This window comes from Chaetodon auriga, chromosome 15, assembly GCF_051107435.1.
Source record: "Chaetodon auriga isolate fChaAug3 chromosome 15, fChaAug3.hap1, whole genome shotgun sequence".
Lineage (NCBI taxonomy): Eukaryota > Metazoa > Chordata > Actinopteri > Chaetodontiformes > Chaetodontidae > Chaetodon > Chaetodon auriga.
In genome coordinates, this window is record NC_135088.1 from 11,102,558 (window position 1) to 11,129,389 (window position 26,832).

A 26,832-nucleotide genomic window follows, 5' to 3' on the forward strand; every position below is an offset into this window, starting at 1 on the left:
TATTTATTTATTTATTTATTTATTTTAATCAGCCAGATCGTTCATTAAATTCACTGTTACCGGAGCTTTCATTAAGCAGTGCACTGCTGAAAACATGGACAATTTGTCTACTAATCTGTAGCCCTTCAAAATATTGAACAAAATATGCTTTCAAGCTAATCTTCCAACCATATTTCTCTCGGATTGTGATGAAAATAAATATGTATTTCTAATTTTCTGCAGAATAGTGCTTTGCTTTTGCTTTGAGGAGTGCATATCTGAAACATTATATTGGAGCTCCCCCTATAGCTCACACTGGCCAGAGACCATCATAGAAAGACGCCGCAAGCTGCTAATCTTTGAGACATGTAATCCTTTCAGTTTGATTTTCTGTAAACTACTAAGGCAAGACTTTTGAAGTGGTTTAAAAGCATGTGCATTCCTCAGGAAATCAGCAATTAGTGCCATGAAATGGCAAGTGCAAGCAAAGTAAGTGCGTCCCTAATGTGAAAGATGAACAGATGTTCTTGCATGGAAAAGTGTCAGATGAATGAATAGGTTAGCAGGGCAAGGAAAGGGGAGATGAATGGCTCCATGGTAGCCTAAAATATAACTGAGAAGAGGCTGCACGAATAGAGGCACACTGACTTGATAAAATCGGCTTTAAAACGCAGGGATGCCTTCAAAATGAATTAATATGAATAGTACCGTTGAGAAGCAGCTAAATGGATACAGATACGTGAATGTCATCCTAATGAGGGCATTATGCTTACTGTGAAACTGTCTCAGTGAAGAGATCATTTTCATACACAAAAACCTCTTTTGAAACACAGTCTGCCGGTGCGTTCATGTGCTGTCGGAATATTGGCTTTTAAATTTCAGAGCGACAAAAAACAGATCCCAAGGTATTAAATGCAACTCATAATAAAACTACTTGAAGCATGACGTGCTTGTTTAGCATTTCCTGTAAATACAATTATTACGTCCCTATTACGGTATCTGTTTAACATATTTGCTGTTAAGTGTTACACGTTTTTTTACACGAATAACACATGAGCACACATAAAACATTTTGATAATTTGTTTTCTTCTTATTTTGCATCGGACTGCATCCCTGAATTTACTCCATACAAAGCAACTAGTATTCATCCAGGCTATAGTTTCTTTTTAAAATATCAGTATGGTAAGAATTACTACATCTACTATGATCCACAACCAGATTTAAATGCTATGAAACAATAAACTCTGGCTTGTTACTCTCCCTCAATATATTTTCAAGCAAATATTATGAGTATTAGTATAATATTTACTGGGAAAACTGCCTCATACATTACAGCTGATATCCGCTAAGTAAAAATTGTGTTTGGATATTCATCCATCTTTAAACAAGATACATTTCTAGTCATTTACATTAAAAGTAAGGACAATACGAGCATCATTTGAAGGACCCGTAACCCTACATGGTCTCGCTCCATAGGTGGCGCTACACACTCATTGATGGTTTGTACCCATGGGCACTGAATCTATACATATTGGCGCCATTTTGGAGCTAGGAGGGGGAAGAGAGCTGCAGAGGAGGACACGATTGATCACAATTCACCGTATCAGGTAAGAAAATGCACAAAGAAGCAAATCCTTTTGATTCAAATGTTGCATTATTTTCAGGTGCTACCTTAAAAAACGAGGTATAACCCGGGATATATCCGAGGAGTAGCCGGGTTTCCAGCGCTAATAGGCGCAGCGCAGCCCGCCTTGCTCGCCTGTGTTCTCGGCAGCCGTGTCCGATTCACAGCGCTGGTTGACCTGGTCCTGCGGCGCAAAAATGGTTAGCTAGCGAAATATTAGCACATTTGCTCGCCTCAGTGTCCCAGCAGCACCAGCAAACAATGGCTCGACTTGGTCGTATGACAGGGGTCTGGGTATTGATAACGATGTAACGGTGTAGCCGGGTGTTTTGTTCAGTGCTACGTTACTATCTGTCCGCCCTCTGTCACTGAGATTGCTGTTGCTAACGTTAGCTCGGTTACGCTAGCCAGCGTTGTTGCTAGCGAGATATGCACACTAGCTAGCTAGCGGCAGCTAACTCGATTAGCCACGGTCAGTATTACAGCAACAAGGCAGCCTGGTTATGCCATAGTCCCTGGCCTTGGCATGCTGCTGTATCATAACAATAAGCACATCTATTCATAAAGCGTCTCCCTCTCTATCCACCACCTATCGCTAGCTCACACTAACTTAATTGTGGAATAATTTTAACCTAAGATTGCTAGTAACCTGGTGGTTGTTCCAACGCAAAATTATTTTCGTTTGGACTCTCGTTATTAGCTACTTGTAAAAGGCGCATTGCTCTTTTTATTGCAGAGACATCGTCTCATAGCGAAAGTGGTATTTTTAATTGGTCGATCGGCTACGTAACTGCTAAATTTACCAGATATCAGAGGAATATCTTACTTTTACTAACGAGGACTCCTCGTGATTGAAAGCGGCATACCTGGTCTCGTGCACACTGACTGTTATCGGTATATAACGATAGCGAACAACAAAAGACTTGGAGCGATTGTAGAGACCACAAAACAGGAGGAGGTCTTTGTAAAATTTAGGCAGTGCACGTAATTTATATACCGAGATGGGACAGTCCCCTCCAGAGTGCTGCAGTGCATTTGTTATGACAGCGATCAGCCTGATTATTGGGTCGTGTCACCGTCAACATTGCAGATTGGTGAACGGAACACAGGTTGTGAGAAGTCTGTGAATTATCTGATTATAGGACCATATATTAAGCATTTTACACTTAAGATCAGTACCGTTCAATATAACCTTACCAAAAGGGCCAAGTTGGAATTTAGTGATTTATGGTGGCATTACTAGATAAAATGATTGCGTTTCGGCTTGTGTACATATTTCCTCTGTTTAAAATGGCTTTGCACAAAACCACATGGACTAGTGTTTCATCAGGAGCTGCACTGTAGTAGTTATGGTTGGAGTTAATTTTTGGTTTTAAATTGCTTTTCCCCTTTCTAGATCTAATCCAGGCTGCAGCCCCGCAACTTTCTCTGCTAAAAGGAAAACTGAGCAAAATGATGTTTGCTCAAACTCTTGCTCTACTAAGCCACAATGGTAGTCTTTAGTTGGTGTCTGTGTGAAGGTTTGCTTGTGTTGAATGGATACGGAGGAGGAGCTGCACTGCCTGGTGACCTTACACATGTTTGTTGTCTGTTTGTAGATGCCATTTTGGCTTCCCTTGCGGTGTGGCTTCATTGGCGGTTTACTCCAACCCCGCCGTCTCATTCTCATAACCTTTGGACTAATTTCAGTCCCTCCTTCTCCGCTTTATTGTTGTTTCTGGCCGGCCTTCACTGGTTCAGATTTGGCGGACATGTGCTCTGTTCAGAAAATGTCTTATTTTGTTTCATTTCATCTCGGGAAAGCAAAACTCTTTGACAGGGCGTCCCTGTTCAGCTGGTTTCCCTCACTTTGTGTTTGTGCGAGTGCCCATGTGGAGGTCGTTGAGTTCACGCTCACAGCCGACTGGTGTCCAGTCCTCCCGCTGCTTGCTGACAGTCACTCTCTTCCTGACGATCACCCACATGGTTAAAACAAAGGATGTCCGTGTCAAGGTTCAGACTTTGGAGAACTGAGTCTTCATGTTTCTGCTGGCTTAATGTGTTTTACTAGGATGAACCAGTAATGAGTTGAATGTGTTCAAGAGGTTTATTGTAGCCAGTCTGATTTTTTTTTTTTTTTTTACTGCTGCTTCTTGGTCAAAGTGAAATATTCCCTGGTGGATGGTACCCAGACAGACCCCCTTCCAGGTCGAGAAATACTCCGCTCTCATTGGGCTGTGTGTGTGTGTCAGTGTGGTAGACCGAGAGAGAGATGGACTCAAATTTGGCAGCAGCTGTGGGGTGGAAAAGAAGGTCAGAATGGAGCAGTTTGGCAGCCCGCCAGTGTCCAGTGTGTGGGTTTGGCCCTTGCTCATCTGTGTGTCTGTGTGTGTGTTTATTAAAGCTCAAGTACAGCTGCAGAAAATTGTTTGGTTGTTATTCAGAACTCACTATCATGGTCTGGTCTCTAAATCAAACCCAGCAAGTGCTTTTGTCAGACGGCAGACCTACTGACCCAGACTGCTTCATAACAATCAATTCTCCTCCCATGATAAATCGGCAGGAATCGTGAGAAGCTGCAAACAAGATAGTCATTTCACAAGAAAAGTTGTCTCTCCATTCATTGAAAGCTTTTAGCAACAGTATGCAGTTTTTTGCTGACTCCCCCGGGGGAGGTGGTTACAGTGGGATGAGACATTTGAGCATGGCAGGAAGACATACTTTTATGTCCAGCTGCCACAGATGCTGCTGCATGCCACCCTGCTACTTTACCAGTGAGAGCAGACAAAGTGAAAATGTGACAAAGCACACCTTGCAGCTAGTGCTGCCGTTGCACCTTTGTGCTGAACTCCAGACTCTGGGAAAGGATTGCGGATCAGACTCTGTCCAGTATCCGTCTTTTCACTTGTCTTGACTTTCTGTCCATCTGTCACTCAGGGTATGTCAGACACCTGTTAGTGGTTTGACCACACCTGGAGAAGTCATACGGTTATATGATGGGTGAAAATGAGATGTTACTGATTGTAATCAAAGATGGCTGCAGGATGTGGAGGAGGGAATGTTCGTTGATCATTTGTTTGAGGTGTAGTGGATTGCATGGCTTGTACATGCTTGTATAAACAAGGTGTGCAGAGCTTTTTATTCAAATCCTGAGCCTGACACTGTCACTGCAGGGTAAAGATGAAGTAGAGCAATGCAGGGCTGCAATTGCTGATTATTTTCAATGTCAGTTAATCTGTAGATTATTTTCTTTGTTTTTCATTTTGTCTTAACAAATAACAGTAAATAATGCTCCATAAAATTTCACAAAGTGACACCGTCAAATATTTTGTTTTGAGTGACCAACAGTCCAGAACCCATTTAGTTGACTATCATGTATGACAAAGAAAAGCATCAAATCCTGACTTTTGACAATCTGGAACCAGCAAATGTTCGGTATTTTTGCTTAAAAATGACTAAAATACTGTTATTCAGTTATCAGTGGCAAGTTATAGCAGATTAATTTGTGGATTGACTAGTCTGAAGTGAGGTGTAGCTCTGGGTGTTTTGGCAGCACAGGATGGTTTTAGTTTGTTTTCTGTTCTATTTGAACCACTGCTTAAAATCTGCACCTGAAGCTGTGTAACTGTTACAAACCAAAAACGAGTCTACAATAACCCTTATCCACAGCATATTTTATAGAGAGAAGAAACTGGAGCTCTCATACTCATTAAATTAGGACAGACATGGAGCAACTGTCTGGAAAAGGGAGAGGAAAGATTCGCAAATACCTGCATTAAAGAAAAATCCCCACAACCCAATAAATGCCATGAGGTTGGAATTTGTTGGGAGCCGTTTTTAACTCTCAGTCTGACCCGCCAAAAGTAATAAATGTATTTTATCACATTCTTTCCACGTTTACCCAAGAAGTCCAGATCCCTAATTGTAAACAGGGCATGCTTTTTCTGTGCGATGCACCTTCCTCAGGCCTGAACCGCCTGCATGGTGAGTATGAATGGTGCCTGTAAATACAACCTTTATTTTTTCATTCATCACATTCATCAGCATTTTTAGAAAATACGATTAATTGGTCAGCACGACTGTGCAGGCTAACAATAATGAGAGGATAATGATTAATCGATAATAATTGTTAGTTGCAGCCTTTCTTAAAATATTGACAGGATATGCATTAAAGTTTAACAAGGAGACTCTCCGGTGTTAGACATGACATGATCAGCAGTGACTCAGGAGGGAGAGCTGGTCCATCCACCAACTGCGGTATTGGTTCCTCCATCCTTAGCTCCACATGTCAAACTGTCCTTGGACAAGATGCTGAACCCCAAATTGCTCCTGATGGTCGGGCCGGTGCCTTGCGTGGTAGCTGGCTGCCATTGTGTATGTGAATGGGAGGCAAATGTAAAATGCTTTGGAAATAGCCGCATATAAATGCGGCTATTTACCATTTGTTTCTGTTGAGAGTTGGTCTTTGCCGAGTAGGCACGGCTTTGCAGGGAGCACATTAACCAGCCAACAGACAAAAGTTCAATTTTAGCTATATGGAATTCATGTTAAATGACAACAGGTTGAGTTACGGTGTTATAACGTGCATAGAAAGGTTATTGTAAGTCGAGCCTAAGGTAGATGAAAGATGGCTGCGTGATGCGTTTTGAGTCACAGGAGTCCTGTAAACTGGGAGTAGTTGAGAAAACTATCATGAAAAGAGACCAAGACATGAGTCTGCAGGAGAGAACTGTTTTGGTTGATAGTATCTTTGCTGAGGCTGTGAAAGGGGTGTTATATCACAGGCGCCTTTTTTTTTTCTTAATAATACACTCTTCTAATTTGTTGGTTGCAAAACATCAGACTCTATTCTGCAAGCTTACTTCCTTCTGTAACTCTCAAAGCTCCTGAGTACAAACCTTTGACTTCCAGGCTTGTGGCTGAAAGAATGCATTACTATCTTAAAAGCACTAGATATTTTTTGAACGCCCACTTTAAAGCATCAAATCATTCATTTTTTTTAAAAACATTACAGGCTCAGTTAACCATACAGGCTCTTTTTGTATATTCATGAACTATGAGTCAGGCTTTAGTTTGATAAAGAGGGTGTAGGTAAGATGTAGGTGGAAAAATGAAGTCATATTCCTTGGTGGACACATTTCTGCCTTTTTAATATCTTTAATGGACAAAAAGCAGTGGTAAGGTGTGACAGGTCAGTTAAGTAGCTGTTGCCAAAGAGCAGCTTAAAGTGCACGGTGACTGATCTGGCCACGAGCAGTGCGCTGAAACCAACGTCAAAGCACTTTTTGCGTCATGTGAATGCCCCAAACCTGAACCGGGTGTAATCCTTGACAGGCTCACGGCGGCTGTAATGAAATGTGGAACACAAAGGAAGCAGCAGCTAGCAGTGAAAAGTCAGCCGGCTCTCCTGAACGCAGCAATTTCATCATTCATTCAGCTTGTGGAAAGCTATTACTGTGCTGTGAATACCTCGCTGAATATTTCAGATGTCTCTGTTCCAGACGTCTTCAGAAGCTTTGAAGTATTAAAAAGATCTCCATTGGGATCCAAATAGTTAACAATGTGCTTTTCTCTCTGTTTTGAGGTGAAGAAATTCTTTGCTTTTTCAGGTTTTTGGTCCCCCGTCTCACCTTCCTTCTTGCTCTCCACTAAGTTATTACAAACGTTTCTCTGTCGTTCCTCAGGCAGTGAAGAGCTAAAGAGGATGGCTCACTCTAAAGCTCGAGTCACAGATGGGAAGGTGACCTACCCCCCGGGGGTCAAGGAGATCTCTGACAAAATCTCCAAAGAGGAAATGGTCCGCAGACTCAAGGTCAGTGTCCTTCTCCCGTTTTGCTGCAGCGGCGTCCTCCGTTTACTGTGTGGACGCACAGATTAGGGAGGAAATTGTCTGTATAATATCGACACGTTGCTAAAGACATCATGTCATCATTATTTCTGTTAGAACAGATGTTTTTAAGTATTACTACTGGAAATCTGTAGTAACCCTTATCTGTTATTTTAAAATTCTGTGTCTGTTTATGTCTGATTCATATTGCTCTAATATTACTGATGCATTGTTGCAAGAATGCTGTGGAGGGGCTTTAAACCTTCACCTAGCTAGTTAGTCACCCCAGCCACCAATCTCCAGCATCTGCTCTCCCCACTCAATATCCCCCACCCCTCTTCCAGATGGTGGTGAAGACCTTTATGGACATGGACCAGGACTCCGAGGAAGAGAAGGAGCTGTACCTGAACCTGGCCCTCCACTTGGCCTCAGACTTCTTCCTCAAACACCCAGACAAAGACGTGCGTTTGCTGGTGGCGTGCTGTCTGGCAGACATATTCAGGATTTACGCCCCAGAGGCGCCCTACACCTCCCCAGATAAACTCAAGGTACGCTCACGAAGATTTAGCTTGGGCGCATGAAACAAATGCTGCAAAATTACACTCTGCTCCACGAGAATTACTCACTGTTTAATTACATAACCGTGCTGCGCCTTCTCTCGAGTATTCACTTAACACAAACTGACAAATTGATTTGTATTTTCATTTGCCAACGTTTTTGGATATTAGCCTGAAATTTGTGCAGCGTTTGGCTGGAGATTCGACATGACTCATAACTTAAAGAGCCTCTAAACACAGACTAACAAGTCTTGCATCAATCCCAAGGTGTGTTCAAGTTTCAGTGTTTGTGTGGGAAAGTACCTCCTGCTAACCAACATTTAGCCTAAAAACACTTTTAATTGTCGTGTTTGAACTTTGTTGTGCAGTTCTAATCACACCTGAGTTTTGCTTATTACGACATCTGCGTGTGCTTCTTGTCGCCAGGACATCTTCATGTTCATCACAAGACAGCTCAAAGGACTGGAGGACACGAAAAGTGCTCAGTTCAACAGATACTTCTACCTGCTGGAGGTACGTGACTGGTCGGGTCGGGGTTTGATCGCATTTTGTCCAATTCAAATCCTGCATTGAATCTCCTCGAGTCATCGAAACCAATAGGCTTTGGCTTTCAACACTTGGCTGCTTTCAGCAAGTATTTACATTTATAAATAATAAAAACTCAAAAGATCTCTGATCACCTTTTGTTGCTTCAGAAGGAGGAAACGTTTTAGGGTGCTGGCCTAATTAGTGTTCACATCCTGTAGCTGCAGTGTGAAAATGAGATGAGCCGCAGAAGGTTTGAAGTGTTGATTAAATGTATCTTACACATTCAGATAACAGATGTAGCCTGCTTACTGTGATATTTGTCTGGTGAAAGCTACTGTTAGCTCACTACCCAAATGTTTTCTACACTGCTCAACAAAGATGAAAGCTTTGATGAGAGATTTGTTAGTGTTGGACTTTAACAAACGTCGGTATTTTGCCAGCCAGGAACCGGCTGTTGGATCCAAACATTAACCGGTGGTTACAGTTATATACACAGAGAGAGTTCACATCCCTTACTCGAGTGGTATTTCATAAAGGCGCACAAAAGCAGAGCTTATTGTGAAAAGCCTGTCTTATACTGCAGGTTTCATGTTCACAGTGTAGCAGTGAAGAAGAACTTTGGTGAAGAAACAGTGTCTGATTGAAAGTCTCCCTCCAGACAGATGTTTGACCTTCCCTTTGCAGAATGATGTATGCAGAGAGTTTGAGCCTCAAAAGCTGTTTGTACTCGTTGCTGAAGAGGCAAAGTTTCTTCTGCACTTTCTAATGCATACAATTATTTGTAAAATCACAATCAGTTTTAAAGCCAATCATGGTCCAACACACTACGGAGACACATTCGATGTGGAAACTCAAGCCTCTAACAGAGAACAGGCATTTTAGTGAAGCAGAAGACTATTTCTATTTGACTATTTATACTACGATGAAGGAGGAGGAGCAATGATGGGGAATTTAACTTCATTGTGGAAAACTTAACCTTGTGTTGGTGTATGTCTCAGAGCGTTTGAACTCTGGTCTTCTGAATGCATTTACTGTAAGTTTGTATTCAAGATCTAATGTAATCATGTAATAAATAATTAAAGGTAGTGTAGAGACAGAGGAGGAAGGAGTGGTGACAGAATGGCAGCGACAGAAGCTTATAGGAAATATGTGTTTATCTATATCTGCAGCCATCTGGCAGCTTGGTTTTTCACCTCCTTCAGGCTGCAGAAGACACTCTGCCTGAACTCCCTCTTAAACACCAAGTCCAAATAGATGATGAAAAATGTAGCATGTCTATAAAGACGACGAGCCTAAATCCCTCAGTGTTTTTAGAAAACCATTACTCTGGTGTTCTTCATTCATAGTTTGGTTTGCTTTTAGTCTTGTTGTTTGTCTGTTTCAATTCGCTTGTAATTAATTTGTCACCAAGGAACTATTTCTTGATGAAAGGGCAGGTTGATTGGAAGTGGAAGTAAATATCTTTTGCAACTTGATTATTATTATTGAGATTGTAAACGGGGCATAATTAGACAGTCTGAAAAAAGTGTGGGATGGAGGAAGTCTGATTTGCAGTTTTAATTATATTAATCATTTTGTACTTCGTGCAACAACAATGATATCCAAATTAGGAGCAACAGAAGCCATGAAGGGATATATGAGAAGATAAGTTTTTAATTGAATCTGGATTGGAAACCTCAGCTAATCTCAAACAAGACTGTCATTCTGCTCTCTGAAAGCAGACAGAGCAGTGCCTGTTAACAGCGCTTGTTTAGTCCATTTAAAGCGGCTATAATCAATATTTTTTGTAATAACAGTACATCAACTGACACCGTGTAATGGGAGAGGCGCTGCTCACAGTGATGAGCCCACAGAGACACATCTGCTGCTCCCCTCAGCTTTATGGAGCTTTAAAGGAAGTCACAGCTCATTGTTCAGCTGTCCGGCCTCAAAGTTTACTGTTTTGATTCACTCCCACTCAGAGCTGTAACCATTAATTGATTAATCAATTAGTTGTCAGCTATTAAAAGCCACTTTTTAAGAAAAAAAAATTCCCAGCTTCTTAAATGTGAATATTTTCTGCTTTTTCCACTGCTCCCAAGTAACCAAAAACAACAGCCAATCAATAAGCAAACATGGCTGTCGTTCACCCTGCTTACCGCATTCTCCTCCGTCCACCTCCGTCCACCTTCCTCGTATGCATCTGTGTTGGCGCTAACGCCCTGTCTCCTCTCTTCGTTCAGAACATAGCATGGGTGAAGTCCTACAATATTTGCTTTGAGCTTGAAGACAGCAATGAGATATTCACCCAGCTTTACAGAACACTCTTCCAGGTCATCAAGTAAGTCCTTTTAAGATTTGTGTGTTCATATTCAGCATGTTTTATTATGTGTGTGTGTGTGTGTGTGTGTGTGTGTGTGTGTGTATGTGTATAGCCTTTATTTTTCCACACTCCCTCCCTTTCTTTTGACTGCCGTAGTCATTAATGACAGAAATTAGCCCTTGCAGCCCTCCCTAACACCTAAATCTGTCTCTGCTGGCTCACACATCATGAAACCACACAGTAGCAGTCCAGTTGCTTCTCTCTGATTGCCCTCCCTCCCCTCCTCTCCCCTCCTCTCCTCTCCTCTCCTCTCCTCTCCTCTCCTCTCCTCTCCTCTCCTCCCTCCTAACTCGCTCTCAATTTCACTCTGCCGAACACAACCTTGAGGGCTGAACTCTGCAGTGCAGAATTTGGCTCTTTGCCATTGAAACAACATTGTGTGTGTGTGTCTCAAGGTTGTGCCACAATGTTTTTTTTTTATTGTATAGGAAGAATCTAAAGACCTCTGCTTTCTATTTGAAATGTGCGCAGTGAGCTAGAGGATGCAGGGGAATGCAACCTTCATTTTTGTGTGTGTATGTCCCTGTGTGCACGTGTGAGTGTGTGTGTGTGTGTGTGTGTGTGTGTGTGTGTGTGTGTGTGTGTGTGTGTGTGTGTGTGTGTGTAAGTGACACTTTCAGTGAATGGGAGGTAATGAGACTAGTAATGCCTGGCAGCGGTGAGGACAGCAGTCACTGAAATACAAATCTAGGTAATAAGCTTTACCTCCCGCTGTCATGCAGATCATTATGAGCAAGTACACCCACCTTCTGTGTGATCGGTGCAGCGCAGGCTGTTTGTGCGAGGCCAGTTTGTTTTCAAAATGAGTGAGCCAGCAAGTGAAACACACTACAAAATGCCTGCTGCAAGCAAAGCAAATCTCAGCCATGGTGCACCAAAAATCCCGATTCTCTTGTGCTGAGCAGTTGATGCACACACTCACACAGCTTGATTTACAGTCAATTTTATGTGGAATGTTATATTTTAAGTTATGCAGTGATACCTTTCTTGACCGTTTGACCTTTCTTGCCCCATTTCCCCAGCAATGGCCACAACCAGAAGGTGCACATGCACATGGTGGACCTGATGAGCTCCATCATCTGTGAGGGAGACACTGTATCGCAGGAGTTGTTGGACACTGTGTTGGTCAACCTGGTGCCAGCACACAAGGTACGTGCACAAAAACACAAAAAGCAACACACAGTCGTATCTACACACACACGGTCCCTCTGTGAGTGTTGATACAAGCAGAAATGGCTCAGTCGACTGAGGCCACTGTCGTTTTCCATCCCCTGTAATTCAAAGAGACCCCTGCAGGTGAGAAGAGGTAAGGCAGCTTCAGAAAAACATCTGTGTCTGCGACAGTCATCCTAATGGGACTGTTGGGATCTGAGTGAAAAACAGAAAGTGATGGGCTGCACCCCCCCGGCCCCACCCATACATTATGTGTACGTTTTTTGTGATTGTGTGTTGTATGCTCTCAGGCCTGCAGTTTTCTTCACCTGTTGTTTTTCCTCTCTGTCTAGAATTTGAATAAACAAGCATATGACCTGGCCAAAGCTCTGCTGAAGAGGACCGCTCAGGCTATTGAACCCTACATCACCAATGTAAGATTAAAGCATTAACACTCTCTTAATCTTTGTACATCCTGTAGTAGTCCTAAAAGTCAAAAGTGACACTTTGTCAGAGCTGTAAGACTATTTGAACCAGTGATATGTTGGACCTTAAAATCAGCTGTTGAGCATAAAACATTTTGATGCATCCAAGTATTCGTATCGTATACATGCAGCCTCCATGTTATAAATTCAAGTTTAAATGAAGCTACTGGAATAGGGTGAGATTTGAGACCAATCCATGCAAAGCAGATATCCAGATTCTCAAAAATGCCATTAAAAAAAGGAGCCATACATCAGAAAAAGCTTGAGTTGCAGGACCATGTTAGATCTCTTCTGCATCATCAGTAACGTTTTTTCCTCCTTCTTTGTCTTCTCCATCAGTTCTTCAACCAGGTGCTGATGCTGGGAAAGACGTCAGTCAGTGATCTGTCTGAACACGTTTTCGACCTCATCCTCGAGCTTTACAACATAGACAGCCACCTGCTGCTCTCAGTGCTGCCGCAGCTCGAGTTTAAGCTGAAGGTATAAAAAAAAAAAACTCTTTCAGATTAACATTCACACATGTCGTATTTCGAGTTGACTGTTCCTAAATGGAGCCGTAAGCATCTTACATTTGTCATGTCCTGTTGTTAGTATAGCTGCATCTTATTAGGACCTTTGACATATAAATAGATTAGATTTCATTGTAATATTAAAAGCAGAGGTGGAGGCGGCAGCAGCAGCAGCAGCAGCAGTAATGCTTGTGTTTATATTGGTGTTGTGAGTTTATCCACACGGCGGGCTAAAAAGCTGAATGCTCAGACCTATTACCCACAGAATTGCATATTTTCACTTTCTCTGCAGGTTTGTTGATTCATATTAGAAAGATAAAGCAGTCAGCCAGTCAGCATAATGTTGCCTCTGCAGTGTCTCATAAAGGCATCCTGCTGATGGATAACGCTCATTAACTGTTCAGAGGGAGCGTAGATCACTGCTGTCTCCTCAAAATAATAGCTGCGATAAAATCTCTCCCCCACAGACTACACACTCTCTCTCTGTCTCTCTCATGCTCGCTCATTCTTTGTCTCATCCTCACTCTTTTCATCTTTATCTCCCCTCGCTTGTTTTCTCTCCCCAATGCTTTTCTTGTGTCGTCCCCACTCCTTCCCTCTCCCTACCTCTTGTCTTCCTTTGTCTTGACTTCTCATTGTCCCTGCTGTTTCCTCCTCTCCGCTGCTCATTCTAAAACGAGATTGATACCAAAGAAACTGCTGCTTTTGTGTGTGTTGTGAAAGTGGTAGTGTTGCCAATGTAGTTTATGTTAATGACTTGGCGTGTCTGTCCGTACAACACGGCCAAATTCTGTGCATCATTTCTCTCTCTGCCTCTCTCCTTCCCTCTGCAGAGTAATGATAATGATGAGAGGCTGCAGGTGGTGAAGCTGCTAGCGAAGATGTTTGGAGCCAAGGACTCTGAATTGGCCGCACAGAACAAGCCACTCTGGCAGTGTTACCTGGGCAGGTGGGTTTCAGAGTTGTGGCTCCACAGACCCTTGAAAAGGCCTTGAAACACCCATTTGATGCTTTCAGGGGTTAAAATGTGTACAGATCTTATCTCTTCAACATGCATTTGTCTCTTGATCTATGACTTTGCATGCACCAAATACCTGCTGGGTTATTTGTTTTTGCTTAGATGATTGTGTGTGTGTCACCTTGAAGGGTTGCTGCCATTAACATTGATTTCTTTTGCTGAAAGGTTTAATGACATCCACGTGCCTATCAGACTGGAGTGTGTTAAGTTTGCCAGTCATTGTCTCATGAACCACCCGGACTTGGCTAAAGACCTCACAGGTAATTGAAATGGTTAAAGTTATCAGCGAGAAACTCATTGTGATCAGTGCTGAGTTGTTTTGCCTCTATATGGCGGTGATACCACAGCAGTTGGACCACTTACAAGTTCCTAATAATAGGTTACTAGCTTATTGTTGTTCCTTTGAAGTGTGTAATTTGGAAGAAATGAGAAGCATTTGCCGAGTATTTTGTCTGTGTTAGAGGTGGCCAGTTCTCTCACATCCCACTCATTTGTTCCTGTTTTCTTTCCCAGAATACTTGAGGGTCAGATCACATGACCCAGAGGAGGCCATCCGCCATGATGTCATCGTCTCTATAGTAACTGCTGCCAAGAAGGACTTGTCTCTAGTCAATGATGCATTGCTCAATTTTGTAAAGGAGAGGACCTTGGACAAGAGAGTAAGTGGGCAAAATCACTCATTTTCCACGAAGCCTGTCAGCACTGTGGTTTCTTGCTGTTAAAAAAGCATTAGCATATGTGATGTGCCTATTAACGGGGAAAGCACATAGTTATGATACCTCTCGGCTCGCTCCAGGGGATGTGTCTAATTGCTGGTGCGGGCGCGCTAAACGCTTGCACTCTGCATGCTTTATTAGGTGATGATGCGTGTAGACTGTGGTAGCTCCCATTTTTGTTGCCACACATGTTCTTGACTGAGATAACATGAAACATCACTTTTCACTATGTGGCAAAACAGGGCTTTAAGTAGCCAAAGTATCTCCACACCACCAATGTCTTGTCAGCGCATTATCCACAACAGCGCTTGATGTTTAAGGTTGCTGTGGTTTTTGATACCAAAATAGCATGTGGTGTGTTTAGTTAACTCAGCCGACCCCGAGGTGTCTATTTTGGAACGAAGGCTGTCTGTTCCTGAAGGACTGCAATGTGTTTGACTACTAATATCTTTGTTTCTTCATTGTTTGTCAAACAGTGTAGCTTACTGACTGCATGCCAAAGTTTAAAATTTAGGAAATATCCCGTTGCAATCAGTATTTATATGGCCCGGCCCGAGCTGTATGACAGTAATTCTACAGCTGCTGTATCATCTCATAATTTCTCATTCAGTCAGTTGTCGTGATTGGGAATCTTCCTCTTCTCCTATCCTTCTTCATCAGTGGCGTGTACGTAAGGAGGCCATGATGGGCTTGGCATCGATCTACAGGAAGTACTCGCTGCAGGGAGAAGGAGGGCGGGAGGCTTCTAAACAGATTTCCTGGATCAAAGACAAACTGCTTCATATCTACTACCAGAACAGCATCGATGACAGGTTTGTGTTCGTCCTCATACTAAAAATATAGGAAAATCAAATGTAATACTTGCTGGCAAGTGTTTGGAAGATCAGGTATTTAAATTTGTTCCCTTGATGATGCTGATTACGCTCTGAGTTCCTTTAATCAGTTGCTTTTCATTTGCTTAACCACAGCTTCTGTGTGTGCCTTGGGCTATTGGAAGCTTACCTTTGGATTTCTGCTCTTAATTTTGTTTGACGTATTTGTCTTGTTCCATGAATAACCAGCTGAATGTAGATAAGTGAAATGAATAATAAGATCACGCTGAGATACTTTACAGCAGGCTTTAACAGTGTGCCAAACACTGATCACCAGTCTCAAACACGAACGGTAAAATCAGTTTTTAGGCCAGTCCTTCAATCTGCAGTTTGAAACATATCATAGAAGAAGACATTTGATCATCCATAGTAGCCTCAGGGCTCCATAAGGGTTTTTTTTAATCATTTGAGCAGTCAGACAGTGCACTGCAGCATCACTCGCCTCCCTTTGAACTGGAAACTTAAGCGTGTTATTGTCCCCCCACCTGTGCACATATGAAACAGAGAGCCTACAGTAGCTCTCTGTGGGGGTTGTTGAAAGCCATCCCACATAATGTCAGTGCTGAAGCAGAAAGTTGATGAGCCATGTTGAGTCAAAGTGGGCACCTCCAGGTGAAAAAAAAGCCTAAATGACAAAACACACACGAAAACATCAGTCTCAGATCGAACTGAGCCGCGTCTGAGGGTGGAGTTGTCCTTTCCATCACTGCTGCAGTGGAGCTGCTTTACTGCCAACAGGAAAAGTCTGGGTTGTAACAGGCTGTTCCTGTGTGTCTGACTGTATGGAAGTTGTGCAGGGCAGCACTGAAATACTTGTGCATGCTCAGCAAATTCTCCCTTAAAACCTCTGAGATTTTATTATCCAAAGTTTCAAATGATGACGTGTCTAAACTGTCTCATTTTATTATGAGGGCGGTTGACTCGACTGAGGAGAAATCTATTTAAGTAGACAGTCGCTGATATAGTTTGTGAGAGACTGCAATCTCATTCGTGCATAAATAATTGAAAACGAGAAGAAAAATTTAACAGGGAACTTACAAATATTGACTTTATGTTTTTCCTCTCTTAATCCCAAAACGCCTTCATTTCTGACTGTGGTGTAGATGATCCTATTCAAACAAATCTAATGGTAGACTAATGACTGTCAGGACCTGAAAGAGTAAAAGCAAACAGACATTCTTCATTTTAATCTAAATTTCTCCTTGTGCGTGTGCACAGGTTGCTGGTGGAGCGGGTCTTTGCCCAGTACATGGTTCCTCACAACCTGGAAACCACTGAGCGGATGAAGTGTCTTTACTACCTGTACGCCACCCTGGACACAAACGCTGTAAAGTAAGTCTTTCTCACACTGGGACCCCACAGTCTGGTTTGTTTGTTTTATATCTTAAGATAAAAGTTTCAGCTGTGTGGAAGAAATGCTCTGAAGGAGGGCCTTTGTTTTCCTCCTCTGTGTCTCTCAGGGCTTTGAATGAGATGTGGAAGTGCCAGAATCTGCTGAGACACCATGTCAAAGACCTGCTGGACTTGGTCAAAAAACCCAAGGTAACTCTGACTGAAGCACGCTGTAAGAAGCTGATAGCTCATCGTACCTTCACGTCATGTTTCTAAACTGCTTTTATGTTGTTTGGGTTATGTATTTGCTGCAGTCTGAAGCATCGAGCAAGGCCGTCTTCGCCAAAGTCATGGTGATCACAAGTAAGTATCTCACACATGTTGAATTATTTTAACAAATTACTTTTTTTTCCCAGAAAACTTCCATCGCTCTTGTTAGAATAAGTTAAGTGGTAAACTTCCATGTAATCCCTTTTTCCCTAATGATTGAATGGAAGTTTAAACTTAGACCAGTCAACTATTCTGCACCCTAGTACACTCTAAGTATACCCTTAATTCACAGAATCGGGAGAGGAGTGAGAGATATCTAACAAAACCTGCAGAAACAGGATGACCTAAACACCTTTGTTTCAAATCTGTGCCTTGTACACATCAGCTCTTAATTGCGTGTGTCTATAGGGAACCTGCCAGACCCGGGCAAGGCTCAGGACTTTGTGAAGAAGCTGGCTCAGGTCCTGGATGATGACGAGCGCATCAGAGATCAGTTAGAAACCTTGGTCAGCCCCTCCTGCTCCTGCAAGCAAGCTGAAGTCTGTGTGGTGAGTATCGACGTTCCTGCCCGAGATCGCAGCCGCTGGACTCTGAAAACATTTTCTCTAAGGTCTCAAAAAGTGCATGTTGTACTTTGGATTAAAGCACCTGTGAGGAAAGTCTTTTAAAGTCTTTTTAATCTGTCTGCGTAGAAGGCTTTTCATGTGTAGCGTTAAGCATTGAGTCAGTAGTTTGAGTTACAAAAGTTTCTATAAAGAGGCCATCAAGTCAAGTATCACTTGCACTTGTGGTTCTACAGTACTAGTTTTTCTGCAATGCAGTGTCCTTATTTAATATATATTTTTTAATCATTTGTTTGTCACCTTTTCAGCGAGACATCACTAAAAAGCTTGGAAGCCCCAAACAGCCCAGCAATCCCTTCCTGGAAATGGTCAAGTTCCTGCTGGAGAGAATCGCTCCTGTACACATCGACACAGAGTCCATTAGGTACTGCCTGCATGTGTGTATTTGTGTGTGTGTGTGAGTGTACAATGGGCCATGGCACAAAATTTGAAGTCATTTTAACCCTGTTATATTTTTACTCACTGTGGGCTCCTTTACGGAGGTTGTCTAGACGATCATGTCTAGAAGTAGGAAAACACACTTATGTCCCTTCTGTTTAAAAATAAAGAAATAAAACATGTCTATGAACCCAGCCAGAGGATTGTGGCATTCAGAATGTGAAGAGTACAAAGAGCCAGTGATAACTGATCCACTTGTGCAGTATTTGACCTTTTTAATATCTCTCTTTCATCTGTCAGTGCTTTGATAAAACAGGTCAACAAATCTATAGACGGAACAGCCGATGATGAGGAGGAGGGCGTCCCAACTGAAGAGGCCATCAGAGCAGGACTGGAACTGCTGAAGGTAAAACCCAAACCTCAGCGTGTTTCCTCTATGGCTCTGTCTACAGCATCACGCTGGCGCTCCATTAAACAGAAATACAGTTGTAGTATTTAATATTTATCAGACGTCGAGCAGCTGTTTGACTCTTTGTTCTTCACTCCGCACAGGTGCTGTCCTTCACACACCCCGTGTCGTTCCACTCTGCAGAGACGTTTGAGTCCCTGTTGGGTTGTCTGAAGATGGATGACGAGAAGGTGGCAGAGGCCGCGCTGCAGATCTTCAAGAACACAGGCAGCAAGATGGAAGAGAGCTTTCCTCATATCAAATCGTACGTTTCGTCGCCAGATTGACCTGATTGATTGACACTGTGATCATTCATATTTTGGAATGAAACCCTTGCTTTGAGCGCGTTGCACTCTGCACAACTTGCTTCCTATAGTGTGTAATGGTGCTCTCTGGTTTGCTCCCCCAAGTGTTTTGCTGCCGGTACTACAGGCCAAAGCCAAGAGAGGCCCCCCTCGGCAGGCCAAGTATGCCATCCACTGCATCAACGCCATGTTCACCAACAGAGACACACACTTCGCCCAGATCTTCGAGGTCAGTCAGTCCCATTGCTTTGGCTTTATACTCTCTTACACATGAGAGAAAAAAAATATTTAGAAAACATGGAAAAGAAACCACCCTGAGGTGAGCTCGTTATTCACTTCAGCTACACAATGGAAGTGAAATAATCAATCACTGACGCATCTGAATCTTGCTATGGCGCTAAAACAAGAACGATGAAGATACCTGACATTATTGATGTTACAGATGTTCTAGTAATCAAGTTATCGGCCTGTGAAGGGCCCCTCTGCCACCACGCTGTGAGATGAATTATCAGGAAGGGCACAGCCTGCTTCATTATAATGTTTATTACCTGACAAAACAAGACTTTTTATATATTACTGAGGTCATCTGCTAAACTCTGCGCCATGTTTCACTCAGAAGAAGTCAGATTAATAAATCAGCAGTTATAAAAGTGTAAACACCATCATTAAGGCAGACAAGCATTATCTGGGAAACACATTGTTTATTCACTTTACGTGGAGCTAAAATTAATACCCTGAATCCATGAAGAACTTTGTACTTGCAGATGAATGATTTAAAGGAAAACAGCTAATGCTTTGAGATGACTCATGTGATATAACTTAGGTTGTCTGTTTTGTTTCATCTTTAGTAGTATTTTTTCCATTTGTGTTGTTAAAATTCACTCATGAAATAAAGACACCAACAAAGTACGTGTTGACAAAATTAACACTTAAGACCGTTGATCTGCATGTCTGGCCGAGGACAAAGCAGACTGTGATAAAGCAGCTGTGTTTGTGTCTTTCCAGCCTCTGCACAAAGGCCTGGACCCTGCTAACCTGGAGCAGCTCATCACTCCTTTGACCACCCTGGGTCACCTGGCTCAGCTGGCCCCAGAACAGTTTGCAGCGCCGCTCAAATCTCTAGTCGCCAACTTCATTGTGAAGGATCTGCTCATGAACGACAGGGTGCGCACATCATATACTGTCAATACACACGTCACATATACCAGGTTTAGACTTAAAATCTATAGAAAATACGTGACAGTTGTTTAATAGTTGTTGTTTATTTGGAAGCAGTTCCACTCTGAGGTCCCAAAAACTGTTCACCACAGTTGTAGGATCAGTATTTCAGCAGTCTGTGTGTTTATAGCAAGTCTTACAGTATTATTTGTGTTTTCTGCAGATCCCGGGCAAGAAGACAACCAAACTTTGGGTCCCTGATGATGAAGTATCCCCGGAGACTCTGGCCAAGGTTAGCAGTGAACCCTGCATGTGTCTCTTTAACACTCTGCCTGCCTGTTCAATCTCCTGCCATGTGTTTTTATCTGAAGAGTCCTTTCAGAGTCTCATATCAGCACTTAACAAGGAAAAAAATGAGACATCTCCCCTGATTCTGAATAGTGTAACTCAAGGGATGCACTATTGCTGCTCCATGAGTCATTTCTGACCCTCCACCCTCCTCCATTCAGATCCAGGGCATAAAGCTGATGGTGAGGTGGCTTCTAGGCGTGAAGAACAACCAGAGCAAATCCGGCAACTCCACTCTAAGGATGCTGACTGCTATTCTACACAGCGATGGAGACCTAACCGAGCAGGGCAGGATGGGGTAAAGGATGAAACCTGTACTTCTTGATCAGACACGCCCAAAGTCCTGTGTGTGTCAGTCCTTGTTAACTGTCTCTCCTCTTCCTCCTCTCCATCATCCTCCAGTAAACCAGACATGTCAAGGCTGCGGCTGGCAGCGGCATGCGCCCTGCTGAAGCTGGCACAGGAGCCCTGCTATCACGAAATCATCACACTGGAGCAGTATCAGCTGTGCGCCCTCGTCATCAATGTAAGAACTGACGCAAGTCTCCTCTTTGCATGCAGGCTCATGCTCGTTTTAGGGCTCTGCATCTTATTATCTGTTTTTATGGCTCTGATTTGTATTGAAGTGACGCATTGGGTATAATAGTCTCTCCGACACCGCCCCGATGTTCCCTCCGCATGTTTCTCGAAACCATTTCATCATCTGTCTCCTCCTCCTAATCATCGTCACTGTTTTGTGTTTCTCTTCGGTCTCAAGGATGAGTGCTACCAGGTGCGACAGTGTTTTTCCCAGAAGCTCCACCGGGGCCTGTGCCGCCTCCGTCTGCCTCTTGAATACATGGCGGTGTTCGCTTTGTGTGCCAAGGACCCCGTTAAGGAGAGGAGGGCTCACGCTCGCCAGTGCCTGGTGAAAAACGTCAACATACGCAGAGAGTACCTCAAGCAGCACGCTGCCATCAGCGGTAAAGAGACTGAACACGATCTGAAACGAAATCTGAATTTGTTATTTTTTCTTTTTTAAAGCAGCTACAACAATACAAATATGTGATAAATAAATTGGCCTGTGGAAGAGGAACAAATAAGATCTTTTGTTTTCCTTGTAGTGCACACGTCTGTTATCATGAGCACTGCTGTGATGAGGCAGCGTTACTGTAATATTTACCTTGTGTGTGTGCCAACAGACAAGCTGTTCTCTTTGCTGCCGGAGTATGTGGTGCCCTACACCATCCACCTGCTGGCACACGACCCAGACTACGTCAAAGTACAGGACATCGAGCAGCTCAAAGAAATTAAAGAGTAAGTAGTGGACGGGGAAAGCTGTTGGTTGCTGATAACACTTACGATAAAAGCAAACTTTAAAAATGAGAAATACGCTCTGTATGAATTAAACAACACTAAGCACTTTCCCACCACACATCGATCACTCTTCTTACCATCTCTCATGAATAGCATCTGTAGAGTTTTAAGGTCTACGTCCAAGAAAGAGAAAGCTATAAAATTATGGCTGGCATTCAAAGTCCTGTATGCTGATGTCAAATTTCCTGTCCTCGTCAGGGCTCTGTGGTTTGTCCTTGAGATAATCATGGCCAAGAATGAGAACAACAGCCACGCCTTCATTAGGAAAATGGTGGAAAATATCAAACAGACGAAAGATGCCCAAGCCCCCAGCGATCCCAAAACCAACGAGGTACGCATAACATCTGCAAGTCTACCTACACTGAATATGTAATATATAGATAATACATATTCATTCACAGCTCTGAGTACCATCCTGCTGACCGGCCTTTATGACTTCCCCCTACAGAAACTCTACACAGTGTGTGACGTCGCCATGCACATTATCATGTCAAAGAGCACCACCTACAGCCTGGAGTCCCCGAAAGACCCCGTGCTGCCCTCATGCTTCTTCACCAAACCCGACAAGGTTGGTCTCTCCACCCATGAGCACCTCTCTGAAAGCCTTCAATATTTTATTTCCAGTGCAGCGGCTTCTTTTATGTTTTTTTTATAGCAATAGCTGAGCTGCAAATGAGAATGACGGGTCAAGTTGTTCTCTTTTGGGTGTTATGGATATTAATGCATATGCACCTCTTTGATGAGTGTTAATTAAAAGATAATCACAGATGACTTGTATTTTCCTGCTTGTGGCAGTTGGTAGTAACCTAGTTTTTTGTGTGCTTATGGGCTTGTTTCAAGAGGAATTATCAACACAGCTGGCCCACGTTTTTTGACTAATTAGATTGTTCTTCTCATAATCCTCAGCTTGTGTTTCAGGGTTTTTTTTTTAAATAATTGTTCTCCACAAACACATGTCATATAACTTTTCTCTCCGTTTCAGAATTTCAGCAACACAAAAAATTATCTCCCACCAGAGATGAAGTCATTCTTCACACCAGGAAAGGTGAGTCCAGTCAGACCCCTGAAATGGAAGCTTTTTCCATCTGGTTTCTGTTCTGTTGGATGGAACACATGTCAAACTGAAACTCTCATCATCTGTCGCTCCTCCAGCCCAAGTCGGCGAACGTTTTGGGTGCAGTAAATAAGCCGCTGTCATCGGCGGGGAAGCAGCTCCAGAGTAAATCTTCCCGCATGGAGACCGCCAGCAACGACGACTCATCATCCAACCCAGGCTCCCCACAGCGCAGCAAGACCAGGTACAAGACGTAATGCACATACACGCTCCTCTAAAGACGCTCAGGTGTTGTGATCTCTGCGTATGAATGGAAGATAATGGAAACAAACTTCTTCATAGCACAGAGAGTGAAGATGATCATAGACTCCACAGACAGACACGGCTTTTGCATCTTGTAACCTGTTGCACCTTGAGTTGTGTATATATAATAGTAACTATTAATAATTACTGCGTTTCAGGCATGACAGCACAGAAATGGATCACAGTGAAAATGAGGACATCACCCTGAAGAGAGCAGACAGCACTGACAAGGTAATAAAACCTCTCTCACATAGCTAAAAGCTGCAGTAATCATCCTGAAAATATCCCATTATTGTGTTATCAATACCCCCCCAGTGGAAAGATCAGTGGGTTTGTCATTTCATCATATTTGCACAGCCCTATTCCAAAGAAGTGAAGCTTGATTTCCCTCTTATTACTGTAATTTAGTTTTGATCAGAGCACCCATGACACCAATTGGATAAACGGGCAAAAATAAAATGGCTTTTGTATCCAGTGTGGCAAATTTGGAGAGACTAGTGTATTGCAAGTAATGAAAAACTGACATGTTTTGTAGTGTGACTGCACACATAAACTGAGAGGTTTATCTGAAATGACACCATAGCTGAGGATAAGTAGAAATGGGCGCGTTGCTGTGATCCAGTTAAGTGCTGCAGTCATAAACCCTTGTGGCTCTGTGTTTTGATCCTACTGTGCAAACACCTGCTGGATTGAAGTCAAGATAGGATTAGCGAGTACACGTTGTGTAAACTATCATGAATAACAGCCTCCAGACCTGCTGCATACATCGTTAAGTCACCGAGGCCGCGTCTTCTATCAGAAAATATCGATGTTCCATACATTTCAAATGTTTGACAAGAATCTGCTTGTATTTACCAGTGTTATTTCTCATGTTCTCGTGGGTTTTAAGCAGTTTATCTTCAAAGGAAGCAAACAGGAGACCAGACAGTTTACTGCTTTTCTGAGGTGAAAAACATCACCATTCAGAAAAGAACATTAAAAGAACATTTCAAGCTCATGGAGGCTTCTGGCTTGGTCATGACAAGTCTTGTTTCACACAGCAGGAAGCCTGTCAGTCCTGGTCACCATGTGTTCTCTCTGTTGCAGGATATTGAAAAGCCACGCGGTCGCAAACGTGGCGTGACCTCCAGTGACGACCAGGACAGCAAGCCAAAGCGTGGACGCAAGAAGGCGGCAGCCAACACGACCGCGGCGGCTGAGCCCGAGGACCAGTGGGACGAGGACAATCGGCCAGAGGACGAACAGAACAGCCCGCCGAAGAAAGGACGCAGGGGCCGGCCTCCAAAGTCTGCCACTCCCAGTCAGGACGCACCTTCCAAGGGAAAGAGGGGAAGGAAGAAGGCAGCTCCTCCACCAGAGGATGATGAAGAAGAGGAGGAAGAGGAGAGAGGGGAGGAGGAAGCAGAGGACGAGGAGGAAGAGGATGACAGGAGCAGTGAAAATATGGAGTTGAAGACCAAGGGGGGAAGGCAAGCCAGGGCGCCGCGGCGATCACAAGGGTAAGAGCTTCCTGTGCAGTTAATGCAGACAGAGCAGGAACTGCCTCACTCATGACATCTGCTGTTGGCACTGAGATCTCTGTCAGCAACATTCATTTCGACTCTTCGTTCAACAGCTCGGAGTCAGCAGAGTCCACACCGCAGAAGAGGAGAGGACGTCCACCCAAAGCCGCTCAGCCAGCTGCCAAGAAACCAGCGTAAGATGCTCTCTAGATTTGGGATCTTCAGGCTGTTGTTTAAACTCATTCTCTACCTTTTTTCTTTTAGGACTGTAGTGAGGGTTTTGTAATGTTGTGTTTGGGTAAAATAATTTCAGTGGACCAGCCTAGTATGATTTTGTTACAATGTAAACTTCCTGGGGGAAAAAGACCATGAGATGTGCTTGAAAGCTCCAGAAAACTGGAACTTGTGCTAAGGATGACAAAAATAACCCTTCAAGCTTAAGTGACTTCTCTAAATCTTGTTATTATTATTAGTAGTAGTAGTATATACTCTCTACTTCCTCTATCTTATTATTCTCATGGTGTCTTATGAAATTCCATGAAAGCACAAAACTCCCTGTCACATCATCTTCGTAATCACACTGCTGCTACATTTACTTTGCCGTTTCTTTTCTTTAACTTGTGGTTACCTTTTGCTGCTTCGGGTTAATGTATATGAGGGTAAAGTTAAGGATTTTGTTTTAAAAGAAAAAGTATGTGTGTCTGCACAGTCTTATATTATGCAAATGATTGATTTCTCCTTTTTGTACAAAGTATTGCAGATTAGCTGTGAGATGGAGCTCAGTTGTATCGTGTCTGTGCTACTTTGTGCACAGAATGTAGATGAGACAGATGGATTTCTAGATTATAAGTGAGCATTTTAAAGCTTTACTCTGTCTTACTGGCCAGTGTGGTGCGTTAACTTTCTGATTTATCTGCCAAAGATGCTTCTTACCGACATTTGGCACCTCGTGGGTGATATTTTGAGAAATCTTTATGAAAAAATTCTCTTTGGTGGGTGGTGGTGCTGTGTTTTCGTCAGGTTTCTGCATGTACAAATGTCTCCCTGTTACACGTTGAGACATTCTGATTCAGTGTGTATCCACTCTCCAGGCGCGGTGGGCGATCGAAGGCAGCTGCCGCTAAGGACGACTCTGAGGAAGAAGATGAAGAAGAGGAGGAGGAGCAGGAGGACGAGCCAACGCCTAAGGTACTGAAAGTGTCATGTGAATCATCTGTGGGAATTCTGGTGTTTGAGACTAATTATGGAGGAATTCATACACTGTTTCCTGTCCAGAGTTTTCACCCTGCTGTTTCCCCCCACCTCTCCTAGGGTCGCAAGAAGGCAGCAGGGCGAAGAAGATGAGCTAAAAAATGATCGAGGACGAACGAAAACGGCGCGTCTACTCTAAAGTCATGGAGGAAGGACGTAGGAAAGAAAATATGGACATTGAACTTTTTAAACTTTTCATACACAAACGCTCCTACTGTTACACAAATTCACACACTTGCATATACCACATGCACACTACACCAGTACATCTGTATCATCAGCTGTGGGTTGTTGCATTGTGATGATGTTCACCACATCTCCTCCATACAAGTAGAAATAATTTTAACAGAAAACAAAAAAAGATCACTCTTGTAAATAGTCTCTTATGTCTGTTTCATGTTCTGTTGTTGTGTTTGATGCTGACTGGGAGGATGTTGTAAAGCCTTTACCCGCTGATACTATTATTATTAAAGTGCTCCCATAAAGCAATATTGCTTATCAATCATTCCCTCTGTGTCACACTTTTTAAAACTGAAAGAGATTAAACATGATCTTTTTTGTGATGTTAATTGTGTCATTTTACTTCAAAAGAAAACATGTTTTTGTTTACAGTTCTGTATATTAATACCTTCTTTTTTTTTTACCATGTATTGAAAAATTTAGAAAAAATGTCAAAAACCTGTCCAAATGTAGAGTTGCCTCTGGAAAAGATTGTAGTGTGCATCTCATTTTTAGGTTGTACTTACTAGTAGATGGAAGTCATGAGCAGCTGTGGTTGTATTGTTTGTCACTGCTGATTAACTTGGCCTCACATCCACCCAGTCAGATCCTCCGTTGTATCAATATAATTCTCTATAAAACCTGACATGCTCCATTTCTCTTTATTTCACTTTGA

General features: G+C 42.9%; 1 protein-coding gene across 1 annotated transcript; it reads left to right on the forward strand.

The window, feature by feature from the left end:
* Window positions 1-1,516: 1,516 nt before the first annotated feature.
* On the forward strand, window positions 1,517-26,802 carry pds5b (PDS5 cohesin associated factor B). Its single transcript, XM_076750269.1, has 35 exons — window positions 1,517-1,587; window positions 7,268-7,395; window positions 7,755-7,958; window positions 8,394-8,480; window positions 10,718-10,815; window positions 11,880-12,006; window positions 12,363-12,443; window positions 12,834-12,974; window positions 13,837-13,952; window positions 14,187-14,281; window positions 14,535-14,680; window positions 15,398-15,549; window positions 16,828-16,941; window positions 17,070-17,151; window positions 17,256-17,304; window positions 17,620-17,759; window positions 18,083-18,198; window positions 18,513-18,618; window positions 18,765-18,925; window positions 19,071-19,194; window positions 19,971-20,129; window positions 20,347-20,415; window positions 20,633-20,769; window positions 20,874-20,997; window positions 21,229-21,433; window positions 21,653-21,767; window positions 22,026-22,158; window positions 22,276-22,395; window positions 22,810-22,872; window positions 22,980-23,125; window positions 23,343-23,415; window positions 24,271-24,683; window positions 24,800-24,880; window positions 25,778-25,874; window positions 25,998-26,802. The coding sequence occupies exons 2-35, from the start codon at window positions 7,288-7,290 to the stop codon at window positions 26,028-26,030; spliced, it is 4,215 nt and encodes a 1,404-aa protein (XP_076606384.1). The 5' UTR covers window positions 1,517-1,587; window positions 7,268-7,287; the 3' UTR covers window positions 26,031-26,802.
* Window positions 26,803-26,832: the final 30 nt, after the last annotated feature.

Excerpts from the sequence above, each read along its gene's own strand:
- pds5b (XM_076750269.1), top strand. The coding sequence starts at position 7,288 with ATGGCTCACTCTAAAGCTCGAGTCACAGATGGGAAGGTGACCTACCCC. Across the intron at positions 20,416-20,632 it reads CCCCGGAGACTCTGGCCAAG|ATCCAGGGCATAAAGCTGAT; the intron begins GTTAGCAGTGAA and ends TCCTCCATTCAG. Across the intron at positions 24,684-24,799 it reads GCGCCGCGGCGATCACAAGG|CTCGGAGTCAGCAGAGTCCA; the intron begins GTAAGAGCTTCC and ends TTCGTTCAACAG.